Source organism: Euprymna scolopes, chromosome 27 (assembly GCF_053919585.1).
Source record: "Euprymna scolopes isolate OS-2025 chromosome 27, ASM5391958v1, whole genome shotgun sequence".
In the NCBI taxonomy this organism is placed as follows: domain Eukaryota; kingdom Metazoa; phylum Mollusca; class Cephalopoda; order Sepiida; family Sepiolidae; genus Euprymna; species Euprymna scolopes.
Genome location: NC_136508.1, coordinates 50,003,693 through 50,028,683, shown reverse-complemented (window position 1 = coordinate 50,028,683; position 24,991 = coordinate 50,003,693). Strand labels below are relative to the sequence as shown.

Below are 24,991 nucleotides of genomic sequence, written 5' to 3'. Positions count from 1 at the left end.
CCTTAGATAAGAGAAAAATCCAGGTTGTCCTTGACGGTCGTACATCTAAACAATATGATATAAATGCGGGAGTGCCTCAGGGGTCTATCCTTGGACCTCTGTTATTCCTAATATTCATAAATGACCTCCCTGACAAAATTACCTCTGAGATGGGTATGTATGCTGACGACACCACGCTCTATAACAGACACGACACAAAAACAAATGAACACGTATCTAAAGAAATGGCAGAAACACTAGAGGAAGACCTCCAATCCATAGTGGAATGGGACAAAATTGGATGGCCATCTTCAATGCTGCCAAAACTAAACTTGTTTCCTTCAATAATTACACTAAACCTTCCCTACCACCAATAGCAATGGCCAATGACTTTTTATCTGAAAGTACATCTTTTAAACTCCTCGGCCTAACGTTCACAGGAAACATGAGTTGGAACAATTACATTGAGAACATTGCCAGGACCTCTGCGAAGAAGGTGGGTTCTCTCTACCGTGCTAGAAAGCTATTAACGCCTGAAAGTATCCTATACCTCTATAAGGCCACCATTCGCCCATGTATGGAGTATTGTCATATTTGGGCTAGTGCATCTTCCACTAGTCTCTCGCTCCTAGACAAGGTTCAAAAGAGAGTCGCCAATATATATTTATCTATTTAGCGGTTTTTATTTTGGGAGTGACTTTTTTAGGGTTTTGGAAGTTTTTGCTGTCTTTTTATTTTATTTTATTTATTTATTTTTTTTGATATTATTTATTTATTTATTATTATTATTTTTTTTTTTTTTTTTTTGAGTGATTTAATGTTTTTTTGCTGTTTTTTATTTTTATTTTTTCGTTGCTTTTTTATTTCTTAGGTTTTTTAGGGTTTGGGGGTTTTTTGCTGTCTTTTTATTTTATTTTTTTTCTTTTTGCTATTTTTTTTTTTTTTTTTTTTTTTTTTTTTTAGTGATTTTATGTTTTTGCTGTTTTTTATTTTATTTTTATTTTTTTTGTTGCTTTTTTATTTTTTAGGTCTTTATTTTTTTAATTTTTTGTTGGGTTTAATTTTAGAACTTTTTGTTGGCTTTTTCCCCCACTTTCATTTCTTTTTTAGTTGATGAACACCGTTGTAACTAAAATGAATATTATTAGGTTGACCAGAAAGTTTTGGCAGAATCTTTAATTTTGATTTCAAATGATGTATTTTCACATAACTATTCGTTATAATACCTTTACTTTACATATCATTTTAAAGAGCGTTTTTCGCTTTATCTAATCATTTAAATTTCAATAAGTTTAAAAGAGTTTTGTCTTTTCAGAAAGTGAAATACAAGATGGAAAAAATAAAAAGCAAATTTGCACAATTTTCTTATTTCAATTTAAGCTAGGTCGAAAAGATGCTGAAACTGCTCACCATATCGATGAAGCATTTGGCCCAGGAACCACTACTGAATGCACAGCACGATGGTTTAAGAAATTTCGTGGCAGCGACAAGAGTTTTGAAGATGATGAGCATAGTGGTCAGCCATTTGATGTTGACAGCAATCAATAAAATCAATGATAGTTGAAAGAAGGCAACTTACTAACATAAAGAAAACGATTCCGTTTTTTAAATGTATTTTGACGTTTCTATTCCACATTACTTATGAAGTTCGATTTGTCATCCTTTTTCTATTTATACAGATCATTTAGTGGCGCATGGTCGAATGAACGAGAAAGAAGCCCGAAAGAAATTCAAACAAATCGTTGCTGCTGTTTCTTATTGCCACAAACATCATGTGGTCCACCGAGATTTAAAGGCTGAAAACCTCCTCCTGGACGCTAATCTGAACATTAAAATTGCTGGTCAGTAACCTTTCTTCTTCTTTTTTTCTATTTCTTTTTTATTTTTATTTTTTATTTTTCTATTTCTTTTTTCTTTTTTAAAATTTTTTTCTATTTCTTTTTATTTCCTATTTCTATTTTTATTTTTATTTCTATTTTTAATTTATTTTTCTTTCTATTTTTAATTTATTTTTCTTTCTATTTCATTTTTCTATTTCTTTTTCTTTTGTTTCTTTTTTTCTGTTTTTCTTTTGTTTTTTCTGTTTCTCTTTTCTTTCTATTTTTTCTTGTTTCTTTCTTCTGTTTCTTTTTTCTTTTCGGTTTCTTTTTTTCTGTTTTGGGGGGGATTTTTTTCTTTCTGTTTCTTCTGGGTTTTTTTCTGTTCCTTTTTTTTTCTGCTTTTTTTTCTTCTATTTGTTTTTTTTTTTTTTGTATTTCTGTTTTCTGTTAATTTTTTTCTATTTTTAATTTATTATATTTCTATTTTTATTTCTATTTCGTTTTTTTATTTCTTTTTCTTTTGTTTTCTTTTTTCTGTTTTGTGTTTCTCTTTTCTTTCTATTTTTTCTGTTTCATTCTTCTGTTTCTCTTTTCTTTTATTTCTTTTTTTTTTTTTTTTTTCAGGGGGTTTTGTTTCTTTTTCTGTTTTTTTTCTGATTCTTTTTTTTTTCTGCTTCTTTTTTTCACATTACATTTAAATTTCTTCATGTTAGTACAGTCAGGGGAAGCAGGGACCCAGGAGGGAATTCCAAAGTCGAGCAGTTTGAGGGAAGAAACTATTAGAGTTGAAGGAGCCTCCTATCATTTTTTTTTTTTTTTTTACACGGTGGTCACCACTTATCAAGGCCAGGAAGCCACTTAGAGATAAGGGTTATTGCAAGTACAGTACGTTAGTGTGGAGATTTAGTGAAGTGTTTACTTAAGATGGCGTTTCATTAGGAATTTGTTAACGTTGGACTTAAAGACATCGAAGTCGGAGTCAGTTGGGAAACAGGCTGACGGAAGAGAGTTCCACAGGCGTGCAGTTCTAAGAAAGAAGCTTTGTTCATGGAATGTACGTTTTGATTTAGGCACAGATAAAGAGTGGGGAAAATTTTTCACAGTGGATTCAGCTAGATGGGTATTTTTCGTGAAAGATTGGCGAGGGGCGACCAGAGATTGGAGTTCAGATGAGCACCTGCCATGGAAATAACGATAAAACCAGGATAGGCTCGCAACGTCTCTTCTGTGGGAGAGAGGTTGCAGGGCATCCCCCACTAAGCCACAAAGTTTATTTTGTACTCTGTCAAGGCAGGATAGGCTGTTTTTAGCAGCTCCTGCCCAGATATGGCAGCAGTATTCCATCCTTGGACATACTTGGCTTTTATATAGATAGAGAATTGCATCAGTAGTGAGATATCTTCTGAAGCAGTAGAAGGATCCCACCATCTTTCCAGCGACCTTGGCAACAGATTTGATGTACGTGTTCCATTTCAGATCAGGAGTAAAGGACAAACCCAGAAGCTTGTCAAAACATGGGACTTCTCCTAGACGAGAGCCATCCATTTCAATTGATGCCAGATGGGGATCAAAGCGTTGATGATGTAAAGATAGGAGTTTGGTTTTAGATGCATTAAAGGTAACCAGCCACGTCTTCCCCCACTGAACCACGCGCTCGAGATCAGAGCGGAGAGAATCAGAGAGAACTTTGTCATTTACAGCCTTTGATGTGTTGCTGTAGATGGTCGTGTCATCAGCATAGATGTCAACGAATGATTTAAGTATGTGTTTAGGGAGATCATTGATGTAGATCAGAAGAGAGTTGGGCCCAGGATTGACCCTTGAGGGACTCCAGCATTAATACTGAAGGCCTCTGATTTTTGCCCATCGACCACTACTCTTATGAGCCTATCAGAGAGAAATGATTTAATGATTGAGAAAACATTTCCAGTTATACCGTAGCCGGAAATCTTGTGAAGTAGGCCCTTATGCCATACCTTGTCGAAGGCCTTTGATATGTCAAGAGCAATTGCCCTAGAAAGGAAGCCTTTGTCAAGAGATTCACTAATCCTGTGAGATATAACCCTTAGCACATCTGCGGTACATCTTGCAGAACGAAAACCATATTGTGTGTCACTAAGAAGGTTATTTCTGCTGAGGTGGTTGACTATTTCTCTATTTAATATGGATTCCAGCAACTTACTCATCACACAGGAGACTTATTGGTCTGTACTGAGAGGGAGATGACTTATCACCTGAATTCTTAAATACAGGGCATACTGATGATGTTTTCCAGGGAGTCGGAAAGCATTTATCCTTAAGGCAACACTTAAACAGTTCCGTAATTATGGGAGCAAGTTCTGGTTGAAGCTTTTTTAACACTATAATTGGGATGCCGTCAGCGCCAGTTGCTTTACTGGAATCAAGGTTCATGTTTTAAAGTGACACAATGTTGAACAAGCGAGATCAGAGATGTGCCGCTGTAGAACTCATGCTCTCTACCGATCTAAATTATGACAACAGGACTATTGCCACCACCCTCAAATTGCAAATCTGGATAGTTCAACGCTTAAGAGCAAAGCTCAATGAAGTTTCATGGTTACGGTCTTTGGTGTGGTTTCAAGTTTCATATCATGCCACCTCACATCTTCAAAGTTGACTTGAAAGTCAACATAAAATGTATCTGGATGTGCTGAAGAGGGTGGTGATCCCCTGGTGCAATCAGGTGGCTGCTGGCAGACCCTGAGTGTGGCAGAAGGACTCTGCGCCAGCCCACAAGTGCAAAGAGACCCAGGCTTGACTTCAGAAGGAGTACTACGACTTTGTACCCTTCTCTCACTGACCACTAACCCTAACCCTAACTGAACACTCTCCTCCCCCGACTTGAACCCACTGGACTACTTCATTTGGTTATATGTCAAGAACATCACCACGATAGCCTCCCACAACACCAAAGCTAGCCTAATCGCCACCATCTGCCGGCACTTGTGGAAAACGCATGCTCTCAGTTCCGGACCCATATCAAGGCAGTGATTGAGACTAAAGGCAGCTATATAATCAGGTTACCCAAATTGATTTTTTCAATAAAAGTTTTTAAAAACAGCTGTAGTTTTTTTTTTTTTTAGTGTGACAACTTTATCGTTCTATCCTGTATATACGCATGTATTGAATCAATAAAGGCGAAACTGCTTAGCTTGTTCTACTATTATATCTTAAGTTGCTTCTGTTTGTGCCTATCTGTTACATCTGTGCATTGTATTTAATTAAAACATAAATTTCTTTTATATACACACTAAACGATCCTTCACACAAACTACATTAACCTCTTATTCTGCATTTGTTTTGTTTTTCAACAACTTCAATTAGTTGTATAACATAAAAAATGGAGTCATAGTTTTACATACTTGTCATTCACAATGTTATATATTCGCTGTGGCCAGTTGTTCAAAGAGCTTTTCAGGCTATGTAATTTCTAAATCGACTTTTATCGCTGGTCTATGATATATATATAAACACTGACCACGAATAAAACACAGCACAGCTGATTTATGCAAATATTTTGTTTATTCCACACTGACAAGTTTCAATTTAGTTATGACGGGTGTAGACATCAGTGAAGGCATGTGGGGGGGGGGGCACTGAAGAAAATGTGTTAGTTTATCCTCGCTCTGTGACCGACTGTTTCTCGCTTTCTGTTGTGTTGATTTATCTAAAAATTCTTTCATCCTGGAATGTTTAATATTTCCCATTGTCCATTGTCTCGATCTTTTGATCAATATCCTCTCACATATTTCTGGTCAAATTATGCACTCCAATAGACAATGGAGGAAACCTTGCATTCCATAAATAGAATTAACTTGCATTTGTGCAACCTATCGAATGCTTCTATTCCTGGGATCACCTGCTATATATCCAACGAGTTGAGAACAGAAATTCTGAAACCTGTTTCTGAATCTTTGAGATGAGGATTGATAATTTGTTATTTGGATTGTTCACACTACTGTTCTCATTATTTTCACAATGTTTTCGTCTATTTAACCTCCCACCTTCTTCAGGTGCATTTTGTTGAACTCGATAATCTACATGGAATTCATCATCACCAAATTGGTCAAAATATTGATCATTATCTAGAACTGCTTTTATTTTTTAACTTCAAAGAAAAGGTAAAAGCCACACTTTTGGTAATAATTTCGGTTTTATTCAGTGAAGAGATTAATTACTAGGTCCATATTGTAGCCAATGATGTCTTGCATCTACTATGATCTTAAATATAGAAAGCTTGGTCAAGTTTAACATTTGGCCAGAATTTCAATTTATGTTGTCAAACAGAAGTGTGTGTGTGTATATATATATATATATATATATATATATGCCAGCAGCATTTACCCTAGTCGGGTTGAACCAACTTCTTCTGGAGGAAGAAGTATCATAGGAATGTAAATTCTTAGTCGCATGTATGTTCCAGTTAAGGGAGATGACAACATTGTTTTTGCAATTCTGGCAGGCAGGTGTCGATTTCCATCTACATACAGCACCTGGTATTCCCAAATGGTCACGCATCTGGCATTGACCAAGCTAAACGTTGCTTAATTTCGGTGATCTAATGAAAACTGTTGTTTAAACATGATTATGGTGTATATCAAGCGAATGTATGCAGTCACACAACTTATGTTCCATATTGATTGTTTGTGAATTGATTTCATAGATGTATATTTTTTTAAATAATTTTGTCAAAGTCCAGTTTAGTTATAATTAACCTGTTTATTAATATTTAATCTTTTTGATTAATTAATTAATTTGTAAAAAAATAAAAAAAATTTTAAATTATGAGACCCTCTTGAAAGAATTTACATGCTAATCAAAAAAAAAAAAAAAAAAATTCTGACTTTGAAAAACATACTTTTATAACTTTACTAGAAGAATAACCCATCCCAGGAAAGGTAAAATGGTATTTTTTTAGATTAGGTCCACCTCCACAATTTTCTTTTAAATGACGACTTTTATAAGTTTTCTACTATGCTGAATACGGAAATCGCATTGAAATTTTGCAGAAATAAGTAGTTATCGAGATATAAAAAGTTGTATTATGTATTGCAATCTTTGGCGCCCATCGTTTTTACGCGCGTGCGCCATAAACAAATCTACGCGCGTAACAAAGATGGCCGCCAAAGAATACAATGCATAATACAACTTTTTATATCTCGATAACTAATTATTTCTGCAAAATTTCCAGGCGATTTTCGTATTCAACGTGGCCGAAAACCTTTAAAAGTTACCATTTAAAAGAAAATTGTGGAGGTGGACCTAATCTGAAAATTTACCAGTAAAATTAATTAACAGAACAATTATGCACCACTTTTATGTTTTTTTACAAAGATAGAATCAAAATATAATGCTCCTAAACCTTATGTGTAGAATCCTTATTCCAATTTTGACCGAAGTCCATAAATGATTTTTGATTCTAGAAAATGTTTTAAAGCTTAAGCTTAAAGTCTTAATTTTATATATGGGTGTATATTCATTCGATGCCTGTTTGTTTTTCCTTTTGACTGTTTTCTTACAGACACCAAATTGCGTCTGTTAAGTAAAGCTGTTTTTATCAAGTAAATGATAAATTCTTTAGTTATGAAAAAGCCACTTTTATTTGACAAATGGGCATGGGGCGTGAAGCAGGAGAGAGGATGGGGCAGTGGCAGAATGTGGTCAACGCAGGTCTCTCAGCAATCACTAAGTTTTTTGTTCAAACTTGCCTACATTCTTCATAATTCTGTTTTCCATTCTTTATGTTGACATTTTTCTCTTGCGTCAGAGGTCAGAATCCAGGTCGATCTCTTTCTATTCACTCGCTGTAACTGTCTGGCAGTGTTCAGGAGTTTTATTACTTAAATTCTCATCTTTGCTTGCCTGACCCTCATTATTCAACATTAAAAAGAAATTGAAATTTAGCATATTTTAATAATATTTTTTATCCTTTTTTTTAAAAATTATCTTAATTACTGTTAATATCGTCCAAATTATTGTATGTGTATAGGAAAATAGGAGTGTAAAATTACAAATGAATAACACCAAAGATTAATTTATTATAAGCTGTTTAAAAAAATAGTTATGCAGATCAAGTATGCTAAGAGTTATGTGCCGGTCATTCAGTTTTGATGCTAATGTAGATGTGATGAAATAAAAAAGATTTGCATTTATTTATTTAAAAAAAATAAAAATGATGTGCTAATTTTTTTTCTTTCACTGACAGCTAAAGTGAATAAAATTTACAAAAAAAATAGTAAAACTCGGATTTTGTATTATTATTCATTTTATTTTTTATATTTATTTTTTTAGATTTTGGATTCAGTAATTATTTTAAACCTGGGGCTTGTCTGAAGACTTGGTGTGGCAGCCCTCCATATGCTGCTCCAGAATTATTTGAAGGTCGAGAATATGATGCACCCAAGGTTGATGTTTGGGTAAGCTGCATCCATAAATTTATTTTCATTTACATATCTAATATCTAGTCCGTTGTGTTATATATATATATATATATATATATATATATATATATATATATATATTTTTTTTTTTTATAAATATTTTAAATTTTTTTTAAATATTTAAAAAAAAAAAAAATACATATATATATATATTTTTTTAAAAATTTTTTTTAAATATTTAAAAATATATATATATATATATATATATATATTTTTTTTTTTTTTTTTTTTTTTTTTTTTTTTTTAAATATTTAAAAAAAATTTAGATGAGGATTAATACTTTGTACTATTACGATTACTGTTTCATCTTGGTTGTTATTCTCACAACGTTTCCAACAATGTAATCTCCAACCTTATTCATGTGTTATTGGTGAATGGTGAAAAAGAATGTTTTTGCTAGTTCTTTTTGTTTTTATTCGACAAACCATAGTTGTTAAGAATTCAAATTGTATGACATTTTTAGTAGCCGAAACTTGCTACAATCACAGGCAGGAGCTAATTCTCGCGGCTCGAGATTTGAAATCCATTTTCTCTCTGGCTTGTCCAATCACAAGCCAGCTCTCAATCACATGACTGAGTACATGAAAGGCGTAATCTGAAACCCTTACTCCTCTTTCTCGCTGGCCTCAGCTGGCAGCAGACATTAGCCTGAAACACACTGAAGACTTTGCTCTTTCTTTCTCCTTTAACCGGCCTCCTTTGTTCCGAAGACTATTTGCTATAAACACGTGTAAACAGAACTATTCTCTCCGCAACAAGCCAGCAACATATTAAATCTATTCTTACACAAGAACATTTCAACCTACTAACCCGTTTCTCTCGTGTACGTGCTACTAACGAAGATGACAAATAAAGTTGCTTTTGAGTATAGAATGAAACTCCAGTTCGTCGTCTCTTACTCATTACGTTTTTATGAAATAGAAAGAGCGCCGAGTTATTTCCATTTTTGTACAAATTCGGGTTCGTATCATTTCTTAATTTTTTTAGCTGAGAATTTATAGTATACGATGACAGAGTTCCCTTTCTCTCTTCTCTTCATTCTCTCTCTTTGTAGAAAAACACTGTTGGGTACGAGACAAGGCAAAGTGAATAAATGACAATATTGAAAGATTTCAATGCTTTTCAATCATAAATTATTTGGATTGTTCTGACTACTGTTCTCGTATTTGTTCTTATTCTCACAACGTTTCGGCCAATGTAATCTAACTTCTTCAGGTATATTTTTACATTGGCACAATGGCTGTTTGTTAAAATGTTTTTGATTGGCAGTGAGGATATGACCCCAATGATTCTGAGGATCTTACTTTAACTTAAAGTTAGGACAATCAACCAATCAGAAGCCTCCAACTTTATTATAAAGAATATCAAATTTTGAATTCAATTCAACCTCTGTCTTAAAACAACTGAATTGTGACTGCATTGATTCTTCACCGCCATCTTTGTTACTAAGAATTAGTCAACACTTGAGATTGTGACTGCACTTATTCTTTGCCGATTTGATTTACTGCCGCCATCTTTGTTCAACATAATGTCTGAACACTTAACATTGTTATTAGTGAATGTTGAAAAGGAATTTTTTTTTTTTTTCCAACAAACCATAGTCGTTAAAATTCAAATTGTGCGATGTTTATATGAAACCAAAAGAGCTTCGAGTCATTTCCATTTTCTATTATAATTTGGGTCTGTAACGATTTGATATAATGTTTCTGATGTTTTTTAGACTAGGATTGATAATTTGTATTATTCGGACTCCTGTTCTCATCTTGGATATTTTCATCATGTTTTGGTGGATGTAATCTCCGATCTTCTTCAGGTGCATCATGGTGAACTCAGGAATCTGTACAGAATTCCAAATGACATCCTTTATTTAATCCATTGGGGTAGCTTGATCTTGTTCTGTCAGCTATGTCTTAGAAGTTTTAAATAATTTGTACTGGTATGCGTACTATCACTTGTTGTGAGACTTGAACCTTCAACTTCTAGAAGATTGTCACTTAAAACTGATTATACTTAGCACATATATCCTTTACGCCATAGGGCCTTGTGACATAAAAATTCTTGAATTCAACAAAATGCACCTGCAGTAGGTCAAAGGTTACATCAGTTGAAATGTAAGAACTGTAGCAGCTGCGGTTACAGACAACCACAACGATAGCAGTGACGACACATCGCAGTTTACATGTTTGAATATGCTTGGTTTATAAGCTTAGTGCTGATTGGTGCAAGCATACAACTTTCCTTCTGACTTTCCCAATTAGAGACCATTTCTCAGGTGAGCTGAGCATGTGACAGTTAATAAAAGTGGTTAACACACGACTTTCTCTTTTCCTTGTTCAGGACATAGTATCAACAGCTTCAATACCAGGTTCGGAACCAAACTCCTTAACTTTTTTCTTGGGACAAAACAGAATTCCCCTCTCCCCTTGGCCTTTGGCACTGGGTTCCACTTCAACAAAGGGTTATATGATCCATCATGGTTATTGCTAGACCCTGACTTCAACATCGACACTATCGGATCTAACCCATTGATTTTTATCCTTATTACGGGGCAGCACTTCTAGTTTATGTGGGGAAAGAATAGTGCTGGCCTTTTGGCCCTTGCCTTGTTTCCTGGACACCTCTATGCGACATGTCCTTGTTGTTGGCACCGATAAAAGTGCGTTTCCAGGAGTGCTCTTCTTGCTTTGCTTTCGTAATTGAGACCTGCACATTTGTAGCACTGTGACTGTGTCTTGCTGGTCGGAGTTGAAGGTGGGTTTACACAAATAGGAACTCTGCAGCAACCGGCTCATCCACCTCTACTTCTTCTGTCATGAAAGCTCAAGCCCCAGCAAGAATCTGTTCCAGGGTCATGCGTTCCATCTTTGAGAGCCTACACAATTGTTGTCTACGTAGACAAACTCTTTTCTCTTCAAACAGGACTTTCTAACCTTTTGTTTTGTCTTCGTGCATATTCATGGAATTCTTCAATTACAAATCCTCTTCTCTTTTCCATTCATCTTTAATTAACAAAAATGATCGATAAAGTTGTTTTTCTATGCTACAGAATAACATACACGATGAGAACCGGCGTTCAAATAATTTAAATAACACGAATTAACACTATTTTTGTGTTACTTTTCTGTCATTCATCAATCCTTTTGGTTGGAATCTATCACCCATGATCATCTATAAATATGCATATATGTATGTGTGTGTTGGTGGATGATTGTGTTTTTATATTATTTATTATTATTTTCATATTGAATATATGTGTCTGTGTGTCAGTGGATAATTGTATTTTAAAAATAATATATATGCCGCTCCCCATTTGGGGGCACAAAAATTGGTTAAAGGGAAAATTATTCCCAACTCACATTTAGGTAAAAATGCAATTTCGTATATATAATTGAATTCATTCAAAAAGTATTGCAAAACAAAAACAAATAACATGTACATAAAAAACGCAATACATTCAGTTGTGTGAGATAGTCTAGTGGTAGGAGGTTACGCTTCTTACCATGGGTTCTTGATTTCGAATCTTGCTAAATTCGGTCGCTATGGTGAGTCATGGGCGACGAAAAAATATATATATATATATATATCTATATATTATTTTAAAAATAATATATATATATATATATATATATATATATATATATATATATATTATAAGTATAAATAAAAACTGTAAATCAGAAATTTACATGTTCAAATTTACTTTTCGACAGAATACCTAAAGCAAAAAAAAAAATGGTGAATTATCCTTATTCCATGGAGTTTCAAACAATATAATGTTCTTCTCATCAGAGGATAGAAACTGGTTAGCAGATTATATATAGTGCAGAGCTAAAATCTGGTGGTTTTAGCACTTTCTGAAACTTCATTTTATGATGGTGGTCATAAAATGTATAATTATGCTTGTAAAATAATGTTTGCATATAGTGTCTATGCAACATAATTTTTTTTAGAAATGTTCGTATACAATTTGTCGGGGGGTGGGAGGTATAAATAAACAAGAAAGATGAGGGTGGAGAAAAATTCCAAACCGGACTTGTTGAATCGAAGATGTGATATTGTCCTTTGTAATTATGAATTAAAAGATGTATATATCCGTTTTGGAGTTTTAAAACAGTTGGAAAATGATTATAATTATTATGGTATCAAGCTCTGCTTCTCACTGTCGTATCGAGTTTTTTTTTTTTTTTTTACTTGGTTGGGATAATATAAACATTAATACGTTTATTGGACTGAAGCTTCCTTTTGCATTTACCTAGTAAACTTCCCCAATTAATTACATGATTGTATATATATATATATATATATATATATATATATATATATAAAAAATAAAAATTCCAATTAAATTTACCAAAATGATCCAAGATGGTAAAACTAAAGTATATTATAAATATTAAAGAATTAATATTTATAAAGTAATCTTAATCGGATGTAAAAGCTCGAGAAAACCAAATAGAAGATAGAGCTTATAATAAGAGCAAATAGTTAATAAAACACTTTCAAAGTGTTTTTTAACATGTTTTATTAACTGTTTGCTCTTATATATATATGGGCTTTTTGTATATTGATATTTATATTAAAAACCCTTTTTTCTATTTATATAAAAAGAAAATACAACTTTGTTATATATGGGTTGTGGAATTGCATTCATCTGCAGAAGATCTATCGAATTTGCATATTCAAACATTCATTTTATATATAACTTTTAAACATTCATTTTAATTAACATTTTTATATATAACTTTTAAACATTCATTTTAATTAATTTTTTTTACTTTTAAAACTATTACAATATATTGGGTCCAATATAATATAATAAATATGAAAATATGCATTAATAAAAATATCATATTTAAGCGTATTTTACGACTGGGCAATGCTGGGCGGCCTTCTAGTGTGTGTATATATATATATATATATATATATATATATATATATATATATAGCCAGTAGAGTTTAGTTTCCTAGAAGTATATCCAATGAAACATGTGTCTACCAAAGAGTGCTCAATGAGTGAACAGAGCAGGTATATTAAATTTATTTATACATTAATGTTTGTATAAATAAATTTTATATATATATATATATATATATATATATATATATATATATATATATATATATATATATATAGTGAGAATTGTGTGCATGTCAAAAATGTCCACTAATGGACTAACAGCCAATCAGAACCCAGAAAATGAACTTTACCATCTAACCACAACAGAACATCTTAGCTTACTTATGTATCAACTCTTCGTCTTCTTCTTTCTACCTATTTAGTTCTAGCTCAACTGGTAAGATAGCTGAGCCCTGGTTAATAATTTAAATAGTTTTTTACAGTAAGTGGTTTCATAGCTTGTTAGACTCATTCAAAAAAAAAATCTTTTAATAGCCTGTTGGTAGTAATAACTTTTTTAGTTTCTAAAGCATCGGATTCCTTCTTCCAGGAAACCTAATTTAGATAAGTAAATTTTATTGATATTGTTTCAGTCAAATTTTTTAATATTTGTAATTGATCCTTTTATTCAATTATTATTTTTTATTTATTTATTTTTTTTTTTTCAGAGTTTGGGTGTAGTTTTATATGTGCTGGTATGTGGAGCCCTCCCTTTTGATGGCAGTACATTACAGAGCCTTAGAGCCAGGGTGCTCCTTGGCAAATTTAACATTCCATTTTTTATGTCGACTGGTAAGAGTTCTGTTTTGCTAAACTAACAGTATTAACCAGATACATCTATAATCTTTGTATATAAAAAAAAAACATATTTCAATATGACCATTATATAAAAAAAACATATTTCAATATGACTATTATATAAAAAAACATATTTCAATATGACTATTATATAAAAAAACATATTTGAATATGACTATTATATAAAAAAACATATTTCAGTATGACCATTATATAAAAAAACATATTTGAATATGACAATTATATAAAAAAAACATATTTGAATATGACAATTATATAAAAAAAACATATTTGAATATGACAATTATATAAAAAAAACATATTTGAATATGACAATTATATAAAAAAAACATATTTGAATATGACAATTATATAAAAAAAACATATTTGAATATGACAATTATATAAAAAAAAACATATTTGAATATGACAATTATATAAAAAAAAACATATTTGAATATGACAATTATATAAAAAAACATATTTCAATATGAACATTATATAAAAAAATATTTCAATATGAACATTATATAAAAAAACATTTCAATATGACCATTATATAAAAAACATATTTCAATATGACCATTATATATAAAAAAAAACATATTTCAATATGACCATTATATATAAAAAAAAACATATTTCAATATGACCATTATATATAAAAAAACATATTCAGTATGACCATTATATATAAAAAACATATTTCAATATGACCATTATATATAAAAAACTTATTTCAATATGACCATTATATAAAAAAAACATATTTCAATATGACCATTATATATAAAACAAGACTTATTTCAATATGACCATTATATATAAAAAAAGACTTATTTCAATATGACCATTATATATAAAAAAAAACATTTCAATATGACCATTATATATAAAAAAGAACTTATTTCAATATGACCATTATATATAAAAAAAACATTTCAATATGACCATTATATATAAAAAAGAACTTATTTCAATATGACCATTATATATAAAAAAAACATATTTCAATATGACCATTATATATAAAAAAAAAACTTATTTCAATATGACCATTATATATAAAAAAAAAAACTTATTTCAATATGACCATTATATATAAAAAAAAAAACTTATTTCAATATGACCATTATATATAAAAAAAAAAACTTATTTCAATATGACCATTATATATAAAAAAAAAAACTTATTTCAATATGACCATTATATATAAAAAAAAAAAACTTATTTCAATATGACCATTATATATAAAAAAAAAAAACTTATTTCAATATGACCATTATATATAAAAAAAAAAACTTATTTCAATATGACCATTATATAAAAAAAAAACTTATTTCAATATGACCATTATATAAAAAAAAAACTTATTTCAATATGACCATTATATATAAAAAAAAAACTTATTTCAATATGACCATTATATATAAAAAAAAAAACTTATTTCAATATGACCATTATATATAAAAAAAAAAACTTATTTCAATATGACCATTATATATAAAAAAAAAAACTTATTTCAATATGACCATTATATAAAAAAAAAAACTTATTTCAATATGACCATTATATAATTCTTCTTCTTTATGTATCAGGTCTGTTTTCACAGACATCGATGATCATGGCTTTCTAGTTCCTTCTGCGTTCGATCCTTCTATGTGTAAGTCTATGGTTGTGCATCTCGTAATCTTGTTGAGATTGTCCATGAAATTTTTTGTCTTCACTTGGTTTTCTTGCCAATAACTTTTCCTAACATTAAATATTTTTCCATCCCATCTGCCCGCATCATATGTTTAAAGAACTTCAACTGTCTGGCATGGATGGTATTTAGAAGTAATCTGTTGTGCTCTGCCTTAAGCGTGACTTCTTCAATTGTCTTTCTTTTTGTCCATGACTCTTAGAACTCTCCTTATACACCATATCTCCATTGCTTCCAATTGACCATATATATATTTATAGCTTAGTGAGTTAGAAGAAGAGAGTAAGTTCAATTCTATAAGAGGAGACTTATCGGGATAATATAAAGCTCAACAAATTTCACTGGAGCTTATATAGGAGAACAATAGGAATGGAAAATGAAGTCACAAAAACTATATATTGGAAAATATAGATTGGTTCATTTAGTCAATAAGGATATGCAAACATTTAGTTGGGAATAGAGGGGGCTCTTTATGCCAAGGCATTTCGAAGCCTAATGCTTCTCCTCAGAAGAGTAGAGAAGATGCTAGGTAACATAATGGGGATACGAAATAGTTTTGCAGTTTTAAAAAAAGCTACAATAATATCGGACCGTCTCCATTTGCACTGAACATCTACAGAATGCCAACATCAATATATTACATATGAATGATTCCCCTGTGGAATTTCCACAGGTCCCGCTAGTTATTATTATTGTTATTGTGAGGCACAAGTGATTGACAAGCGAAAACACATGACACAACTTTGGAATGATGAGTCATATACAGATGTCACCAAAACAAAACAAACAGAAGCCAAATGTTTTTTGACTGACCTTCACATAGAAAAGCATCACGGTTGACTTATTTATGTGTCACTCTCTACAATTCCAGTTATTGTTTCAAGTTTCATCTCAAACTGTATTTCTCTTCATGTTTCTTTTGTAAGTTTTAATTCATTCTTCTTTGGCTAAATGTGCACCATAAAAAAAAAACATTTGGGGGGGGGGGGTAAACACATTATTAGACCCAAAGACTTAAAACCATAAAAAAAATCTTCATTTTTATTATATGTTATGATTTTTTTATTAGACTCAATGATAATAAAATGTTACATGCAATGGTAGCTATGTTGTTTTTTTTTTTGTTTTTTTTTTAAATTAAAAAAAAAAAAACATGGCCACCATTGCACTGCATATAATGCTTTACTGCTAACTATCGAATCTAATGAAAAATAAAAATGAAGTTTTTTATTAATTTTATTTATTGCGGATTATTATCCTCATCTTTCCTTAGTTGTTTCACAACGTTTCGGCCAATTGTTCCTCTGGCCTTCGTCAGGTGGTAACCGTGACGGGATAGGAACTCTGAATCTCCTGACTGCATTCACTGCAATTACTGCCTTCCATAGTTGTTGTCATCTCACCACGTTTTGAGAATAGTCTACAATAAATAAAATTTGTAAATAATATTCATCTCAATAATGAATTCCAATTAAAAAAAAAATAGTTTTTTATGTTTTTATTTAAGTTTTGTGGTTTAATAACGTTTTATTAAAAAAAAAGAAGAAAAAAAAAGAGCTTTTTATGATTTTATGTAAATCAAATAATTTACGCACCTAAAGTGCATATTTACTATTCTTTGAGCAATCTGTTATTCAACAATTTTCACTTTAACTCCTTCTTTGATGATGGTCTCAGAACTAGCTACAGATCTTTGTCTTCATAGGCTTTGGTGATCCTGACTTTTAGCTCGACCAGCATAAAACGGGCCTGGTTACTGAAAAATGATGTCATGCTTGAGGTACAGGCTTGCAAGATTTGTTGAACAGTCAGACTGTCGATGATGAATAAGATATTTTGTTTTTTTTACAAAAAACATAAGAAAAACTTTAAAATTTCATTAAAAGAAAAATAAGAAACGCAATTTATACTGTAACTGAACTTATTCAATATTAAATAAAAACAAAAAAACAATAATTAATTCAAAAGAAAAAGTGGCTCATAAACATTTTTCATGAATTTTAAAGATTAAAATTCATTCAATATTTGCTTTATAAAAATTTGCATTTTAAAACAAAAAAAGGGGCACAATTTTATTTATATTGAAACTGAACTTTCTTCAATATAAAGTAAAAAAAAAAAAAATATATGCTTGCAAAGTTACGTATGTTTGAAAGTGGAGACAATAAAGTACTGCAAAATCTGAATTATGAATTTAGGAAATAAACAAATTAAAATCAAAAAAAAAATTATAACTATCCTCGTAATCGTTGTTTGTCATTGTATTTTATTCTAGAACGTCGGCAGGTCACGTGACTTTAGTGGAGTGGCCTTTTGTTTATGACAGCCATGCTTGTAGTTTGTCCTTTGTGTTGCCAGTAAAAGTTGAGGACCTGCGTTGCATGAAGAGAAATGATTTGAGAATGATACAATCGATTATAATGTGTGTCTTAAACATAGGATTAGTTCTGATGACTTCAGAAGAAGATTAAATCATAACAGGAGACTTTGTTGGTATGGTCATGTTAAAAGAATAGATGCGAGTCCTTGTGTTAGTAGAAGTAGAACAGTTGAGGTAGTATGTTCAGTTCACGGTGGAAGGGCAATAAAAACATGGGATTAAGTGATAAAGATGGATATGAGGGATAAATAAACACCCGGTCAGAGATAGGTTACTTTAGAAGTCAATTTCTTAAAACCGTCCAGCTTTGAGTCTGCTTTGGAACCAGTCACAGGTCTTGATCTTATTTTGTGATCTATTATATAAAGAAACTTTGATCACACATGCCATGTCAAGCTGGTCTAATGGGTATCGTACTTGAATCACTGTCTTTAGGTGTCGGTTTGGATCTCAGCTGGAGTATTTTTTTTTTTTTTTCACTTATAAGTGAACAGTTTTGAAAAAGCATAATACTTGCATGCACATCTCAGTTTTTGTATGAATTAAAATAAAATATTTATGCATATTCTATGATCAAGTAACACCAGGTGGCCTGCTAGTTTATATATATAAAAGGCAAAATGTGTGTGTGTGCGTGTGCGCATTTTTCTGTATGTCCGCCAAAGGCTTTTTTCGCCGAGTTTCTTGGTCGGCTCACTCCTTCTTAAAACTTTTTATATGCTGTCTAAATCATAATATCTACGATTTGAGAACGGGGGTCGCAGCTATCTTTAATTTTCCTGACTTTTACACACTATTTTCGTCTTCGTTACACTTTTCAGTATAAAAAAAGCAAATGATGGGGTGGGGGAAACAAAAACTGGCTTGGAGCACAAAACTAGGTCAAACATCACGCAACTTTCTCGCACCTGTCAATTTCACTTTATAAACGTTAACTTACGATACTTATCACTTCCTCTCTCCTCGTGGCCGAGATGGTTAAGTATCAAGATTTTTTTCTATTTCGTTTCGCGTCAAGGCTTTGGGGGTTCAAGCCTACCTTCCTACTAAAACTTTTTTTTATTTCTTTTATAACGTTTTTTTTTTTTTTAACAGGGTTGTTTTGATCTACCCCCCCCACCTCCAACACACACACTTCCAAACACCTGGGCAACGCCAGGTACCCACCCCTCCGCTAGTATTAAATAAATGAGAAAAACCCAAGTTAAATTTTACAAGTTTTTGGTTTTTATTTTTATTTCTATGTTTTTTTTTTCTTTAAGTCCTCCATTTACCTTTTTGTTTATTTTTCCGTAGAATGTGAGGATTTGATCCGTAATATGCTTGTTGTGGATCCTGTGAAACGGTTGTCGATGGATCGATTGATTCAACACAAGTGGATGAAGATAAGCGGTGATGATAAGGAATTTCAAATGCTTATCTCTGAGTATAATGGCAATGAGGAACTGAACCACGAAATCACTCATTTAAATGAGCAAGTGCTCAACTACATGGCCAGTTTCCGCCTCGACAGGGAACGGACAATAGAGGTAAGCTTTGAATCTTACAGCTAGTAAGAAGTTCAGACGACATCATATTTGAAGTCACACTCTTTTTTTTTTATCTATATATATATATATATATATATATATATATATTAGTGATGGGACGATTCAAATATTTTTCCTGATTCTGATACAATTACTGATTCCGTACTAAATTCCAGATTCCAATACAATTTCCGATTCTGATTCTTTATAAATCTCTAAATACTTAACTATAGAGTTGTTATTTTTCCCAATTTCTGTAAAAAAAAAAAAACATGTTAAATGTGCAGATATTTTCCTCAGCATAAAATTACAATTTTGGAGAATGATTTATAAATTTTAGCTTTACTGGTATTTTAAAATCAATAAATATTTATTATTTTGATCATTATTACCAGCAATGGAAGATTTTGCTTTAAACAAAATCAAATAAAAAAAGACAGTTAAAAGAATCGTTTTGGCATCGGAAAATAGGCACCAAGTTTTTCGATTCCGATACCCCCAAATTTGTTGATTTTTCAGACTCCCGATTAATCGTCCCAACACTAATATGTATACACAAATAAACACCATATAGGAGACTTTTTGGAAAAGTAAAAACAAAACGTTCCATCTCGGTTTGTTGGATATTTTGGTCATGCGTGCCGAAAAATCATGGTTTGACAAAAAACATGCACTTGGATGATCAAATTTACCAAATCGTCATTTGAATAAGAATTATGTACCCGACATCTTAATATCTAAGCCGTATTTACTGAAAATTGTTTTGATATAAGTGTACACTTGTAGAACAATAATAATTATCAAATGTACCAAAAGATTATGTGACTAAGAATCATGCAACTAACAGGAACCTGCATGTAAAAGCAACAAACTTGGAATTGTTAGAAAGAAAAGTTAAAAGTATGATGTTTGAAAGGTCATATTTTTTCTCAAGGTTACACAGGTGTAATAAAAGTCAAGTCAATCCAGTGAATCACAAGGGCCAGATAAAACACCCTTAGGCTGTGATTATAGTGATAATGCCTTCCCAAAATGAGTGTTTCAGGTGGTCACAAATGCTTATATGATAAAAACTGAAAAGGATATCATTATTGGATGACAATTGGGTCAAGAAGTGTGTTCATCTCCATTTTAGAGCAACCATTCATAAGTGTCACCAAGAATAAAAGGCATATTTTTATATATCAGCATGTCATCGTTCCTTTAAATTAAAACAGGGCAACCATTGTTGTATTCTCAAAAATCCAAAGTAGCGAAGATGCATTACATCAGTAGGTGTTGCGTGTGTATAGGTAAGATGTCTGATTGTTGTCCAAGTGGTCAGTCTCAAATACTTAAGTTTTTAGTTGTCCAAACAAATATGGTTAAACATGTTTGTGAGTAAGTTTTTAGTTGGCCAAACACAAATATGGTTAAACTTGTTGTAAACAAGTTTTTAGTTGGCTAAACATGAATACGGTTAAACATGTTGTAAACAAGTTTTTAGTTGGCTAAACACAAATACGGTTAAACATGTTGTGAAAAGTTTTTAGTTGGCTAAACACAAATACGGTTAAACATGTTGTAAACAAGTTTTTAGTTGGCTAAACACAAATACGATTAAACATGTAAACAAGTTTTTAGTTGGCTAAACACAAATACGGTTAAACATGTAAACAAGTTTTTAGTTGGCTAAACACAAATATGGTTAAACATGTAAACAAGTTTTTAGTTGGCTAAACACAAATATGGTTAAACATGTGAATAAGTTTTTAGTTGGCTAAACACAAATATGGTTAAACATGTGAATAAGTTTTTAGTTGGCTAAACACAAATACGATTAAACATGTAAACAAGTTTTTAGTTGGCTAAACACAAATACGGTTAAACATGTAAACAAGTTTTTAGTTGGCTAAACACAAATATGGTTAAACATGTAAACAAGTTTTTAGTTGGCTAAACACAAATATGGTTAAACATGTGAATAAGTTTTTAGTTGGCTAAACACAAATACGGTTAAACATGTGAATAAGTTTTTAGTTGGCTAAACACAAATATGGTTAAACATGTAAACAAGTTTTTAGTTGGCTAAACACAAATATGGTTAAACATGTGAATAAGTTTTTAGTTGGCTAAACACAAATACGATTAAACATGTAAACAAGTTTTTAGTTGGCTAAACACAAATACGGTTAAACATGTAAACAAGTTTTTAGTTGGCTAAACACAAATATGGTTAAACATGTAAACAAGTTTTTAGTTGGCTAAACACAAATACAGTTAAACATGTAAACAAGTTTTTAGTTGGCTAAACACAAATATGGTTAAACATGTGAATAAGTTTTTAGTTGGCTAAACACAAATACAGTTAAACATGTAAACAAGTTTTTAGTTGGCTAAACACAAATATGGTTAAACATGTGAATAAGTTTTTAGTTGGCTAAACACAAATATGGTTAAACATGTAAACAAGTTTTTAGTTGGCTAAACACAAATATGGTTAAACATGTGAATAAGTTTTTAGTTGGCTAAACACAAATATGGTTAAACATGTAAACAAGTTTTTAGTTGGCTAAACACAAATATGGTTAAACATGTAAACAAGTTTTTAGTTGGCTAAACACAAATATGGTTAAACATGTGAATAAGTTTTTAGTTGGCTAAACACAAATACGGTTAAACATGTTGTGAAAAGTTTTTTTAAACCGGAAGAGGAAAATCAATTCTATCAAAAAGATAGAAACTGAATAAAATTGGGACCACGATAAATGCATCTGCAGAACCAGAATAAATGTATCTGAAGAAGTTATGTTGTACAGTTAAGACTGTTCGTTGTTGAAACAGTTGGTCTTAAATCTTAGTTGTCATTAATCTTTACGAATAATCCAACATTTGTAATATTAAGGTTGTGTATAAATTTAAAATTAGTTTTAAATCTAACAAAGAAAAATCACTAAAGGCAAGCCAGAAAAGTTGAGTGACGTCAGGAATTTTTAGGATATGATTTGAATTTTTGATCGTAGTTTTTGTCCATTTCAAATTGAAAGTTTTTATCAAATCACCAAAGTTAAACAACACTAGGCCTCTTCGATACTTAGATGAGTAACTATTTAAGAAATACTGAATTGAAGTAAAAGTGTTTTTTGACACGAACGAATATAGAAATATGTCCTGAACACCCTGGAATTGGAATGCTGGTTCTTGTTAGATAACTAATCTTAAGCAACATTGAACCTGGTCAGTACTTGATGAGTGACCATTTGAGAATACCAAATGTCATAACTTTTGAAGTCGCCATGCATGCTAAAGACGTCTAAAAAAAATTTTTTTTTAAAACTGAGTTTTTTATCGTAGAAACATTAGTTCTCGTTAAATCACCTCCAAAGTTGAGCAATGCTGAATTTCATCAGTACGTATATGGGTAACTGTTTAATAAATACTGAGTGGTTCAAGTTTCCAAGTAGAAGTTTCTGTTTTGTAATACAAATGGTCAATTACATGTAACAGAGCACCTTCATGGTAAAACGTAAAACGTGGGTAACGTTACATACGCAGACAACAAAATAAGCTTCAAATCTTGTTGTAGTCATTCTCGAGTTGAAATGCCATAATTTGATAACCCATTCACACTGTGCAGATATTACTTGCCTGGTGGAAAGAGTGGGTCCTGGTCTCTACAATGCATGATTTTCTATAATCAAACTCATCTGATCATTTTCAACTATCATATGTACTAGACTCTCGGTGAAGACAGTTCACCCAATATATATATATATATATATATATATATATATATATATGCCCTGAGGTAGAAGCTAGGCAAATAGAGCAAAAGGTGACTTTGTGGCTGGGTTCAGACCTCATGACTGGCAGGAATTGTTACCCTACACTGATGATTGCATAAGCATAAAACACTAGTGTCTGTAGGTAAAAATAAATAATTATTTCATTATATACACACACACACACACACACACACACACGGGTCGGACAAAATAATGGAAACACCTTGTGACTTTTGTATCAAGTAATGTGTTTTAAACCTATCATTTTTAACTTGTTTACAAACTGCTAATACTTCAAGTTAGCTGCTGCTACCTATCTGAGGCATGCCTATACAAAACCTATACTTAGCACACAATTATTTTCATGGTAAAAAGACAGAATACTTATGGTTTAAAAAAAATAATGAAACTGCTGCAATTAAATAAAGAATAGATATATTCATTTTATTTTATTTAAAGAAATAACTGAAATACCCAACATTGCACTGTAGAGAATCTATTGTTGATTTTATAAAATTTTATATAATGGCTTTAAAGTTTAAAATGTAAGAGTCAAGAATCATGGTGCGATTGCACATTCATTTTGAATGTGCCTCTTCTCGTCTTATCTACTGTTGATCTGATGCATCAGGCCCTTTTACTTGTGCAGTGATAGAACTTCTGAAATGCACCTGTGATGTTAACCTATATGAGGGTGTTAACTTTAGTCAAAATCAGATTGTCTTTTCTTTAATAGGATTTTTTTTTTTTTTTTTTTCGATTATCGATACCTATCTAAGAACACTCCCAGACACATGAAATACATTAGTGTGAAGTTTCAAAAAAAAAAAAAAAAAAAAAAAATCGGCCCAACCATTTTGGATTCCATAGGAAAGGAACTCAGACACAATGTCTTTTAAATATAAGTAGAGATTTGGACAAATCAGTTGCAAACAATACTAGTACAATATCATCAGTGTGTAAGATGACACAAGTTTTAAATTTGAAACCCTTAAAGAGGTCTCACCATGAAATATATTTTGAAACATGGTTACACACACACTAGTTAAAACTAAATAAAGTGAGATTGGCACTACTGCAAAGGAACCACTTCTTTAGTTTTAAGATTGGAGATTTGAAGAGTGCATAGCAGGGGCAGATAACTTTTATTAATTCATTACTAGGGCTGTAACAACAGCATATTCTTTTCATTCTTTTGACTCTCGAGTATATATCTGACACAGTTAGACACATTAATCAACCGAGAATCACATCAGTCTACATAAAATTATATATGGTATTAATGGGTATATACTCAAGAGTCAAAACAATGAAAAGAATATTCTGCTGTCATTACAAACAATTAAGTTTGGACTTTGTTACGAAAATTTAAAATTTTGAAAAAAGTTATCTCAAAATTCATATGCATTTCAATAATGCATGTTCAGAAATGTTTATGAATGTTAAGTCATACATTTTGACAAGTTTCATTCATTTATTACATTTATTGTTATAAAGTTTTGACTTTGTAAGAAAAATTGAAAATTTTGAAAAAAAAAAAAAATGGTTTTCTCAAAATTCATATGCATTTCAATAATGCATATTCAAAAATATTTATAAATGTTAAAAATCATACATTTTGACAAGTTTTATGATTATTTTATTAGTTATGAAAATTTCAG

The 24,991-nt window shown here is 31.2% G+C and overlaps 1 protein-coding gene across 4 annotated transcripts in view; it reads left to right on the top strand.

Moving 5' to 3' along the window:
• The window catches only part of LOC145248848 (serine/threonine-protein kinase SIK3-like), a 373,744-nt gene that overhangs the window by 296,444 nt on the left and 52,309 nt on the right, over positions 1–24,991 (top strand). For all 4 annotated transcript variants that reach the window (XM_080110571.1, XM_080110569.1, XM_080110570.1 and 1 more), the window contains exons 4-7: positions 1,659–1,820; positions 8,112–8,236; positions 13,826–13,949; positions 19,334–19,566. In XM_080110571.1, the coding sequence (XP_079966697.1) occupies positions 1,659–1,820; positions 8,112–8,236; positions 13,826–13,949; positions 19,334–19,566 (644 nt within the window). The remainder of the gene's footprint in view (positions 1–1,658; positions 1,821–8,111; positions 8,237–13,825; positions 13,950–19,333; positions 19,567–24,991) is intronic.